We start from the raw sequence: 13,053 nt of genomic DNA on the forward strand, positions 1-13,053 counted from the left end.
ATACCCTACTAAAGGGCCTGCCAGAAAACTGGGGCCCGCATTGGGCCCTGTGTAACACTATGCAGTTGGGGAGATTGAAGTATCTCACTTAACTGGAACATGTTGTTCAGCAGCATCAAAGCGGGCCCTTACCAAAAGGGAGGCCGTGATGGCTCCCTAACGGGCGTCAATGCTGGGAGGATGTTATCTTACATTACAACCTTCCGGCATACTATGTGCACACAATCTCGATTCAGCAGCTGTGTGGAGGAGAGTGGAAATTATGCTACATCACATCATCTCTGCCACCCATACAACACTGCTACAAACTGGAGCCTCAGTGTTATGTGCTGCTTAAGTAGCCTGTTCAATAGTAAAGGCTCGGCCATGCTACAAAGCAATTGAAGTAGGGTGAGGAGGGAAGGGGCTGGGGTATTACTGCCTTGGGATGGGGGATATATTATTTAATTAACTGGAAGTCTGATAAGGCTCTGAGTGTGTCTCACTGGGGGGCTCTGAATCCCTGATGGAAGGTTGAACTTCTCAACTACTGACTCGCATGTGGGATTTAGGCAACTTTTCATATGATTAACAGAAGCGATTATATAATAAATAATTCCTAAAGCGTGGGGCTAGTGAAAAAAACGGACGGTGGTAGCTCGAACTTTTGTCAAGTGTCAAATTAGTCATTTACTATGAGACAATGCCTACTTTGTCTTATGATCACTTTTGACTGTGTTGTAATTTCAGTGAAATTCCAATACAGTCTTAATGAGCATTTTATAAAGATTTTAGGTTTATGAAATGCTCAGAATGGTTTTTTTTTGGGTGGCAGAGCCGCTTTAATTATACAGCAGACCAGTGGATTTCAAACCTTTTTTTGGACCAAGGTACACTTTTTTCATTATTACCTTCATTAACGGTTTATAAATGTCACATTTACTTGAAGTCATACTAGAAAGATATGCATACATACAGGGCCTGCACAACTGTTAGGCTAACTAGGCATTTGCTGGGGGCGCCCACCGGGATGTTTTCTGGTGGCGTCCCCCTGTCTGGGGCCGCAGCGCCAGGCCGATCCTCAAGGCGCCCGAAGGTGGAGGCGCCGAGACGAGCCCTGTCACAGGGGGGCCAGGAGGTGGCCAACTGGCCACCTCAGGGTGCCCCCGAAGTTGTGCTAGGTAAGGCAGAGCAGGCCTGTTTACCTGTAAGCAGGTGCCAGCCCTGCCAACAAATGCCAGTGACTGTCCAGAGGAGAGGGGGACGGAAAAGCCAGGCGGCGAGGGAGGCTATTCTTGCAGCCTCACTCCTCCCTCACGCCCCCTCTGTGATGCTGGGAGACGGAATATGATGTCATTCCGGCCCACGCATACTAAACAGCGGGCGGGAGGAGTGAAGAGCTGCCCCACACTGGGAGGTGAGTGTTTGACTGTCAGTGAGTGTGTGTGTGTCTGCCTGTGTGTCTGTCAGTGAGTGTCTGTGAGTGAGTGTATGTATGTCAGTGAGTGTCTGTTTATGTGTGTGTGTGTGTGTGTCAGTGAGTGTTTGCCAGTGTCTGTGTCTGTCTGTCTGTGAGTGAGTATGTGTGTCAGTGAGTGTGTGTGTCAGTAAATGTGTGTGTCTGCCAGTGAGCGAGTGACATGAGGGGGCGGCAAAATGGATCTTCGCCTAGGGCGACAAATCCTTGCACTGCCCCTGCATACATAGACTTGTTTTAATCAAATGCAAGATGTAAATTCTAATGTTAAAGCTGATAATTATTAAACAAAACAAACAAACATTTAAAGGACTGCATTCAACCTATTGCAGGCCTGAAGTCAATGGATTTGTGGCGCACACACAAATAAAAATTAAAAATTAAGGCCATAGTGACATGTAAGCAAACCTAGTGACCAAACGTAAAACATACAAATCATCCCTCCAAAACACACACAAATAGAAAGTCCCAGAAAGGAATCCTATTTATTACATCAATGAAGTTTTGGGCCCAAAATACGTAAGTAGAGACAGACCCTCTATAAAAACTGCTTCACTAAGTGAATAGTTTCAAAACAAAGAAAGTGTAAGTTAAAAGTGTTAAAAGACAAGGATGCTCTTATTCTCGTATTTCTAATGGCTATAGAACCACAGGCAACGGCAGTAAGAGACGTTTGCAGTGGTCATGGTGTTAGGAGTATGTATGTTCAAATACAAAGTAATCTGTAATTCAGTGCTTAGGTCTAGTTACAGTCCCAACATATACTTCCAAAATTCAATTCTGTGCATAAATTTAATTTATTTGTCAAATTGCACTGCTACAGACGTTAAGCTTCTCCGTTGCAGGCAGGCTGACATTGGGTGGAGGCGTGGAAGGTGCAGTTTTTCATGCAAAATATAGGGGATCCCGTGACTAGTGCCCTACTAATTGTTAATAGTGCCCTACCAATGGGTAAGAAACATAGGAAGTAAAATGATCAACTATGAAATCATGTTTTACATCAAAAACTAAGACATAGACAAAAAATGTGTTGGATGCTGGCAACAATCATGTGGTGTAAAGATGTTTTGGATAAAGCTAGGGACAATCTACACAAAGACAACATAATGGTTTTGATGAGGCAAGAGGCAAAGAAAAACTACTTTCAAAGAAAACCATGTGTGTGAATTGTATGAAAAGAATCATGTTTATCATGTTCAACGACATGTATATTTGCCAAATGTTCATTATGTTTTTCTGATGCATTCAATGTTGTATAATTTTTAGCAAGTTATTTTTAACACAAATATTGTTCAGAAGGGAGATTTTGTAGCAGCTTCCCTTCTATCAGGAGTTAATACGTTATACTGTATTAATGTGCAATGATGATGATCTGCAGGGCTGGTGCTGCTTAGCAATGTAAACACTTCTCAGCCTAGATGGAAAGGCTCTCATTTACCCAGAACCACTGCATTAAGCTTTAGTAGTTATGGTGCTTAGGTTGTCCCTACAAATAATTTGTATTGATTGCTACAGTTTGAAGGTATACCGCCCCCCAATTTTTTTTAAATATGAATATATTTGAATAAAGTACACTCTATTTTCACCCTAATCACTGAAAAAGGTCCTACTGAAAAAGGAGGAATATACTCAGGAGTACCGAGCTCCATCACAAATACCAAGTTAAACAGGAAAAAAAAACATACAAAATTAGTATATTGACTAAATTTACTACTTTCCCTTTATGCCTTATTTTTTTGTTTTTCATAATTAGCTAGACACAGACAATTAACAAGACATTAACGATTAAGGATCAAGTAATAAAGTGATCTGATTCATCAGCTAATAGCAAAGCCTCTCTAAGATGAGACGTGGATAAAAAGTAAAGCAAGATTCCTGGTGTTCAATCTTTGAGAAGTAGGCTCCAAACTAATTTCGGCAGCCATCAAGGATTGTGGTTTCACCTCTCCCTTATGCCTATCTTAGAGGGCAAGACACCAAAGTCATACCAACAAACAGAATGCACAGTTTGCCAAATAAGACAATTTGTTGGATGTTTTAAAGACCCAAGGTTAAGAAAGCTAAAACAAATTATAAAATAGTTTTAATATAATTTCGTGAGTCTTTAGCATCTCTACTGATTTTAAAGATCCTTTAAAAAAGGAATGGTAATGTTTGGGAGTTTAATGTTTTTTCTATTGGCTTAGTAAAAATGACCCATGGCTTTGTTTTCATGGTTTTGTGTTTTTTTTTTTTTTTTTTTTTTAACAGCAAAGTTAATATACTTAGACCAGAAAAGGGACATGCTTTATCTGAAAGGCACAAACTGAGAATGTTGTCCAAATGAACTTTTCTCTTGATCCTCATTACAATTAACATGTATCTGCACGCAATGGCGACTCCTTGACTTCAATGGCAATCAATCCTCTTAAGAGCTTTTTATTTTTGTTCTTCAGCAAAACATTATTAACTTGAAGGAATGTCATTTAAAGAATAGATTAACCCAGTCTCAGGTACTTACGATCAAGGAGTTAAATATGATTACTTACATCTTAAAAACTAAAATATAAACACAAGTTTATATTACAGTTATCATCTAAATATATTTTACATATGTCCATTTGAAAATGCTTAGAGATAATGTAACACAATACTGGCACATTACTTAAAATACTGCCTATTTATACACATACACACACTTTTTTCTATTCAAATTGTAACCATGTCAATTGTAAAGCTACAGTAGTCAAGAGAATCTGCAGATAATCGTGATCAAACTCGTGCACAGTAGTTGCAAAGTACATAGAACCAAAATATTTGGTTTCCAGATTTCCCCTTTGTTGTCATATCAAAAACCTGAAATAACAATGCTATAAGAAAAAAAAAAAAAGTTTCACATGAAAAATTGTGCACCTAAATTAGCCACTCCTAAAATTATAAGGCACACATGGAAAATCGCTGATGGCCATTTCAACTTTTCGCTTCTATAAAGTGCTATCATATGGATCAGAGATGGATAAACAAACACAAATGCAAGTCCACATGCTGCTCCAGAAAACCTAAGGGAGAAAAAAAAATATATTCAAACATTACAATTGATATATTTCTCAAACTTAGTATATTTTGAAGTTGACATGAGCCAGATGGAGAACAGGTAGATAGATGGGTTACAGTTAAATGTGTAGCAGAGGGGGAGGGAAGAGAAAGGTAGTCAGTCTTGATTTTCAGCAGCCTCTGCTCGTTAGAGTGAAGATGTTGGGTGTATCAGCTCAGGAGTAACTGTGCTAGAGGAAGCTGCTCCTTCTGACAGCTGGGGGAACAACTCCTTTACTATGGATGGGATCCAGAATGGAAGAAAGGCTGGGCAGGTTGTGGTGGTAGGGAATTCTATTATTAAAAAAATAGACAGGGAATCAACCGGACAGTTTGCAGTTTCCTGGATGCTCAGGTCTGGCATGTTGCTGACAGAGTGGATGGATTATTGGGGAGGCTGGGGACGACCGAGATGTCATGGTCCATATTGGTACCAATGACAAAGTTAGAGGAAGATGGAGGACTTTAAAAAATGAGTTCAGGAAAGTAGGAAGTAAACTGAAGAAGAGGTGATATTTTCTTACATATTGCTTGCCACGTGCTATAGTGGAAAGGCCACCGATATATTAAGGAGATCAATGTGTGGCAGAAGTCTTGGTGTAGGATGGGGTTAGCATAGGACAATTTCTACATATTAGGACAATTTCTTTTAACACAATGACTCGGCTGTCCTTAGAAGCCTTAAACATAAGGGGCAAGTCTAAGCACAATAACCACTAGATCCTAGTGTAGTGATTATGGTGCTAATAGGTTGTGGGGTTACATCTCTCAGTTCTGGATCAAACCCCGTTTTTGAGTTTAACCACAACTTAGAGTCCCTGGGGCACTCACGGCCCAGCCCCAATTCCCACACTGGTAATGCAGAAGTTCCACTTCAGCCATAACAATATCAATTTGCTGCCATATTTGCATGAGGATAATTGGCTAAGAACAGAAGTTCTTGATAAAACTGAATATGTAATGAACATAAATTCCGTCCTTTCATTTTAGACTTCTAAAAACATTTGTTGACTTCTATTATAATGACTTTCTTTTTTAAACCAATATCTCCAAATTCACTATTTGCCCTTTTGGGGTCTTTAGCACGTAGCTTGTTTTGGCTTAATTGGTACCCTCAGATCGTTTTCTAATTAAAATAGTCACATTTATCACTCCATAACAGTATAAATAAATAGTTCAACAGATTATACAGGATACTGAATGTAGTGTATAACAACATGTCTTTGGGCTTCCTGAGAATACGACCTGGAACACTGCATATTCAATGTGTATTCACAATATTTGCATAATTGTTGAAGGTTAAATACAATTCTGAAAGCAATACTTAGTAAAAAATAGTTTTACTCCCTCCCCCCATACATGCTTTGGTTACACATTTACCTAATAATCATTCCGATGTTAGGGCAGAACCTGGCCATTACCACTCCAAATCCGACAACAACCACGTTTAGAGCAAGAACATGGAATATGCTGTGGACAAAATAAAAAGATAAAAAGTTAACACATCCAAAGGGTGCTGTGCAGTAAAAATGTAATTACATTTTGTACTGACTAGACTTGAATTCTGGATTTAAAAAGTCCGTGTTCTAGCAAACAATATATGTATAAACACATACACACACAAAAGACTTAAAAAGATATCCAATAACATGGTCATACAGAGACCGCATTCTGATGCTGGAAAAGTAGATTTTTTTTTATTGTTAATGTTTACACGAGCAAATAGGGAGAAAAGGCTACTTCAGGCATTAAACACCTATGTATAGCTGTGATTTCTGTCTGTTATTATGTGCACCCGTACATATTAATTGCCGTTTTCTGAAGAAGGCTTTCTATTGATATATTAATATTAATATAAAATAAAAATATAGATTAAAAAAACAACAACCTTTTTCCCGAAGTTTTATATAGTTCTCACGAAAAGAAGTACTAGACTTTTGCATTCAGATACGCTGAAATGTGATTTGGTCAAATTCTGTATATCCAAAGCACAATATGGATGCATACCCGAGCAAACAACTAGCGCAATGGCAAAACATTCCGTACTCAGAGTTCGGCTTGTGCCCTTAAAAAACCCAGATGATTGATGGCTAGGGGAAAAGTGACCAATATAGGTAAAATAAAAAAGGAGGAGCATAAAAAACAAACAAAAAATAAAAATCAATGGTATATATGTAACACACACACACACACACACACACATATATATATTTGACATTTTCTATTTTGTTGTGCAGAGTAAAACATACAATAGACATTTTAACAAGTGTACAAGAGTCGCCCAGGAACAGTAGAGAGGTGAGCCTGCTTTGCTTGGTGGGTACTGGGATAACCTTAACTGGCCCGGAGAGGGGGGGGGTGGAGAGTGTGGTGTTTAAGTAATGACAGGAGCGCTGGTGCAGCTCCGGAAGGAGAGATCGGCCGCTTCTTCCGCCAAGTAAACGCACCAGGCCGCAGCCAATTGTAGGACGCAGCTTGACCGAAAAAAGCTGTAACTAGACTCTGAGTCAGCACTAATGTGATGGGATCTCAAGCCTGCTGCGTCCTCTCAGCATGCCCCATATATTTAATAAATTAATGGGGTTTTTTTACTGCTACTTCTCTTTTTCCTTTTATTGGTTACATTTTCTCACTTGAACTGTGAAACAAAAGGGCAGTACACTAATTCCATTTTTGGTTTGTCAGAATGTTTCCATGAATAGTTTTTCAGGAATGACGTTTAGCCGAACCAGTCATATGCACTAATGTCTGATGTCCTGAACAAAATAAAAATTTGGGAAAATTTGACTGATCCAAACAATCCTGCCATCTAATTAGCACCCAATTACGTCAGCTAAAGATTTAAAAAATATATATTACAATACCATAAATAATAAAATATAATCACAAAGCAGTTTTCCTGGCACAGTAGAATCCTACAGTGCCCCCCTCCCTCGCGGCTCAGTCACTTACATGAATCCAGCACTGATGTCCATCGATGCTGGGTCCGGCTCTACCCACGCTCCTTCCCTGCTGACATCAGCAGGTGGGGGAGACCTAATGTGCATGCACAGCAATGGCCGCGCTCACAATAGGATTTCCCCATAGGAAAGCTTTCCAATGGGGGAAAATCTGGCGCTGGAGGTCTTCATGCATAGTGTGAGGACGTCCAGTATAATACTGTGATCTGTATTTTGATCACTGTAGGCAGTGATAGACTGGCAGGGAAGGGGTTAATTTTTATTTGGACTGGGTAAAGGGTTTATTTTTTTTCATTTTTTACTTAAACGTTATTAAAACTTTTTTAACTTAATTTTTTAACTTTTTAAAGCTTTTTTAACGTTAACCCCTAGTTAGCATAACACTAAATCCCCCAATTCCCCACTAACTTCCCCCCTCCCCAGCTAGCTAAATTTATAATTTTAAAATATTTAAATTAATTAATAAAATAAATTTAACCCCTGAGGGTTAAAAAAAAAAAAAAATCAGATCATATTAAAATGTAATCCCTGCCAATTGATCACTGTAGTCAGTGATCAATTGGCAGGAAAGGGGTTAATTTTTTATTAAAATGGGTAAAGGGGGGGTGGGATTTTAATTTTACTTTTTTTTTTTTACACACCAGGGGGCAGGATCACTGAAGATCCGTCTCCCTGCACTTCACACTGAACCCGGAAGTGCAGGGAGGCGGAGGTTAGTATACAGAGCACATGTGCCCGCTCTGACACGTCAGAGCGGGCACATGTACTGGGGCAGCCCGATCCGGTGCTCCCGGTCTGCCTCTAATACAGAGGCAGACCGGAGCACCATTAACCCCACGATCGCGGCGATCTGGGGTTAATTTTACCGCGTGACGGCCGAGATCCGTCATCCGTCGTTAAGGGTATCCCCTGGATGACTGACCTCGTCCGTCACCCGTCCTGAAGGGGTTAAGGGACATTGCAACCAGACCACTTCAAGGAGCTGAAATGATCTGGGTGCCTACAGTGTCCCTTTAAGTTAGTAAGTAGTCCATCTACTTTAACAAATATTTATCCAGAGACACTCAGCTACTTGCAAGTAAATGCCATACAAACTAACCAGAACAAACACACTACGTAGAAATACTATATATGAATCCATCTGTTTCTCTTAGTTCATTTATTATAGCTTCAATCATTGTATTTCATTGTTAGAGAAGCTACTTTTAAACAATCTTTTCTGTCCAGTGCATCCAACATTTTGTTTTAGGGTAAAATATCCCTGTAGAGTTCAAGCACTAATAAACTACACAAGGGTACTGATAAACTACACAAGGGTACTCTTGGCACCATAGACACTACAGTGAGTTTTTCTTAGTTATAATGCTTGGAGTAACTCTTTAGGCAACACGTATGCATTACATATAGACTGATACATTTACATTTTTAATTTGCTGCAAGGGGAAGATTTCTATGTCTGCTGTCAGTGTGCAGTGTGGGCTGCCAACAGGTCTATTTTATGCACAGAATTGTCTTTGTCAGCCCTAAACAGAGTTCTGAGCTGCCAATGTGACGTGTGCTGGGAGTGCAAGTATCTCAGTATGGGAAGTGTATCAAGCTGAAATACTGCACATGCTGACGCCCACCACCATGACCACTTCAAATCACTGCAGTGGTCACGGTGACTGGAGTAGCCATTTAATGCTGCAGGATTAATACAGTGTGGTGTGTTGATACAACAGGTGTTAAAAATATAAATATAGGTTTATATATTACACTGAATTCATACAAAGATTAATAACACATTTTAGGGTTTATGACTGTTCATAGCGTGTGGTGAATAGTGGAGATTTGGGCGTCCTAAGTTAAAATATGCAGTAGGGGCCTTAAAATGTAACCTTGTGCTTGAGCCATTTTGCCGTCTAACTAATGCCCTTGTAAGGCAGTGTATATGTTTAAGTTCTCTGGTGGATATATCCACTTTCTACTTCTGCTGATAGCTACACATTTTGAATGTTCATATAAAAAAATCTCACTTTATTCCATGCAGTAGCCCTTGCACAATACTAAACTACAGCTTGAGGGGTCCCATGAAGGTAGCTTAGGTGTTCCGCCAATGGAAAATGATTTATTTGTTATATTGCATTGTTATTGTATTACTGCAGAAAGGATAAAGTTTCATCAAGCTTGAAATTCCCAGATGTCCTTAAAGTTCTTATTAACTTCTTGCACAACCCCTTCAGTCCCTGATTTGACCCTTATTTATTCCTTGGCTAAAACCCAACTTTCTGTCAAACTAGCTTGCATTACAAATAAACAATGTACAAACAGCTTGGTTTGAAGTAAAAAACAATGAACTCCATATTTATTAAGTCTCTTGTGGTAATTCAAAAAATATTTTAGTAACATAAATGAATAGAATGCGTAGACACATGTGTATTACATTTCATATTAATGACATATGGTGACTACAGAAAGCCAAAGACTAGGAAATCATTGCAAATCAATACAAGCTCTATATGAGCCATGAACACATATATAGGGGTTAAACACGCAAACTATCAGAGAAGAAAAAATAAAGCCCCCCCCCCCACAGAAGCACATATTCTTTCATATCACACAATGTACGCTCACGCGGCACAAACATAAATCTATTCATAAGAACAGCAAAAACTAAACAACATTTGGATTTCTGACTGACAGTCAGGCAGGTGTTTCTGACAGCTATAAAAGTGCTGATGCAAGCTGAAAGAAGCAGTATTTAAAATGAGGTCATTTCATAACGCTATTATAGACAACATGAGGATACAAGCAAATTTCAGGTTGCAATAACAACATACAATGAATGATTTTAATGTGAGAAGATGGATTATGCTAAGCAAAACGGTTCATTAGCTCTTCAAATACTTGCAGACATTCCCTTAAAGCGGCACTGTCACGCAGTACCTTTTTCCAATAGCTTTCACTTCTCTTCCTCTCTCCCTCTCATTTTTCATCTATTTCTAACCAATAACATAAGGCAAAGTAGGGACTACTGTGTCTTATGTATTTTTCCTGTGCCTGACACTTCTAGATGCTGGGCGGGGCTAGCACCATCTAGAAGTGTCAGTCCCCCTACCCATCACCAGTGGTGGCTGCAGGGAATTGGCTCTGTCTATGTAGGATCCCGAGGTCTCCTCTATAGACCTCAATGTTGTACTCTTGCTCATGTGCGAGAGTACGTCAATGACGTAAGCTCCTTCAACTGAAGTGCCAGGAGTTGAAGTAAACCCGCCAGAGGAAGATGGCGGCGCCCGCGAGGGATAGATTTAGGCAAGTAGAACCTTTCCATGACTCCCAGCCACCAGACCCCCAGTGGCAATGACCCCATTGGGGGTCTTTGCAAATTGTGCAAAGTCCACAGGTGGTGACAGTGCTGCTTTAATTGTTATGGAAAATGGGGCCTACAAACACCTGCCAAGGTTTATTAAAACTTATATGTCTTACATTCATTACAAATTCTGCAAATACACAGTGTTAGGAGGGAATCCAGATCTCTGTCCTTTTCTATCTAATGTCCCTCTTTACTTTTCTAATGTCCTCCTTTTCTAGGTGCTCCATGTTGTTGGTGTGTCTGAGTCTCCACAGCATTAATACTCACAGTACTATGCCTTAAAAAAAAATATCAGTCTGTGTATATAAGATACATTGTTCTTGTTACAAATAGCAATTTCTTGCAACTAAATTGTAATTTATAAATCCCCTAAAATTTCTCAGCACTGTATATTACAAATGTTTGGCAACAGGTTCTCTGATGCTCTCCTTGATGAAGGATGAGTCATCTTTTGGAGTGCACTCCATGTACTTGGCACGCCAACTTATGATGTCGTGCACGCAGACACTCCAGAGTGATATTCTCAGTTAAATGCGTGCACATATAATTCTAAAATAAGTTACAGGCTACTGCATGTGAAATGTTACACAAGGAAAAAGTGCACAGGAGTGCAGTGGCTGGTGTCATTTGACCTTAATTTCACAGTAAACCATAAGAGGATCAAATGCCATCACTGGTCAAAAACAAGTTGCCACACAAAATATCTTTGATGGCAGTTTGAGATTTCAGTTTTAATTTGGTGGTGCTAAACCACTAAAAACTTTTAAATCATTTTAGGAGATGCATACCTCTTTGGCTCCACTTGACCAGCCATTAGATGAGTATTCAAAAAGATGCTCGGTACACATATAAAATGAAAGGTTTTAGTAAGGTTATTTGTAGCTTATATAACTGGTACAATTTAACATAGATAAGAACACCTCAGTCTTTTTGGTTCTTCATCTACCCATAGACATCGAATAACCATTTAGATTTATTTGTTTTAACCAGGAACAGATTTCCTAGTCTTGAAAACAAATGTTGTGCAATGTAAAACAAGCTGTATTTAATTTATGCAAGTCATGACCACATAGAGCTGAAATATGATTATCCTGAATTTTGTTTTATTGGTTTGCATTCTGTAAACTAATTGATATGTGAGTAGATTTAGAAAGCCCTGTTAAAACTAGCTTTTCTCTGTGTGCAAACAAAGCAAAACAGGGGCAGGGCCTGACTGCAGAGCCGAGATCATCCTCAAGGGCTCCTGCTATAGCCCGCATGAAAAGCCACTTTACATGACCCAAACGGCGACCAATTGGCCCAACAAAGCCAGCAATTGAAAGGGGACAAATATCTGAGCACAAAGATACCCACCAAGCGACGAACCGAGCAATATTTGCAGAACAAGTAACAGAGGCCTACTCAAAAGGCGGGAGCAGGAGAGCCGGCCGCTCTTACCTTGCCACGAAAGAAGCCCCTAGCGAAGAAGGGCACCTGTCCCCCCCCCCCCTCTGGACCAGTGGGGGTCATCCCGGTCCACCAGCGCCCGAAGAGCACCCACCTCTGGGACACATCACGACACGCCATTCAGGCGACCCCACGAGGCCCAGCTAAGATGGCAGACGGTGCAGCCGCTAAACTGATGCAGCAGACTAATGAAGAATTGGCAGCAGCCTTTAATGCGAACTTCGATGCTGTTTGCCAGAGATTTTGGGAACGAATGCGGGAGAGAAGCTCGCACCCAGTACAGACACCAGCCACAATGGCAGCACGCCGCCACACACCTCCTCGCAAGCATGCAAAGCATCCAAGCAAAGCACTGCAACTGAAAGAGCGGGTACAGGGCACTGTGGCCCGGTGGTGGAAGCGAGGGAGGGACACGGACCGCCCCAAGACAACACACAATAATCGGGCAAAGGCGCCAAAGACTCCCGTGGGAGGCTCGTGTGGACCCCCCTCCACCCGACAGGGTCATCACGGCCCACAACAAACAAAGCTCCACAACCGGAACAAAAGCCTGCAGACATCAACCTCCCACCGCACCGCCAACACCGTCCGGACAGATCTAAAGGGCGGAAAGACAAAGCCACCCATCTCAAACCCAGCCAACGACGGATCCAGATTACAGCCCGGACCAGGTACACCACAGTTAAACAGCGCACGCATATACAAGACAACACCGACGGCAGATATATAAGACGGCGAAAGGGAGCTCACACTCTTCTTGGCTGTCG

The 13,053-nt window shown here is 40.6% G+C and overlaps 1 protein-coding gene across 2 annotated transcripts in view; it reads right to left on the minus strand.

Moving 5' to 3' along the window:
* Positions 1-2,936: 2,936 nt before the first annotated feature.
* SLC38A9 (solute carrier family 38 member 9) overlaps positions 2,937-13,053 on the minus strand; it is a 325,631-nt gene continuing 315,514 nt past the window's right edge. For both annotated transcript variants that reach the window (XM_063454040.1, XM_063454041.1), the window contains exons 14-15: positions 5,909-5,998; positions 2,937-4,494 (exon numbers count right to left, since the gene is read on the minus strand). In XM_063454040.1, the coding sequence (XP_063310110.1) occupies positions 4,329-4,494; positions 5,909-5,998 (256 nt within the window). In that variant the 3' untranslated portion in view covers positions 2,937-4,328. The remainder of the gene's footprint in view (positions 4,495-5,908; positions 5,999-13,053) is intronic.

The sequence above is a fragment of the Pelobates fuscus genome, chromosome 5 (genome assembly GCF_036172605.1).
Source record: "Pelobates fuscus isolate aPelFus1 chromosome 5, aPelFus1.pri, whole genome shotgun sequence".
NCBI lineage: Eukaryota > Metazoa > Chordata > Amphibia > Anura > Pelobatidae > Pelobates > Pelobates fuscus.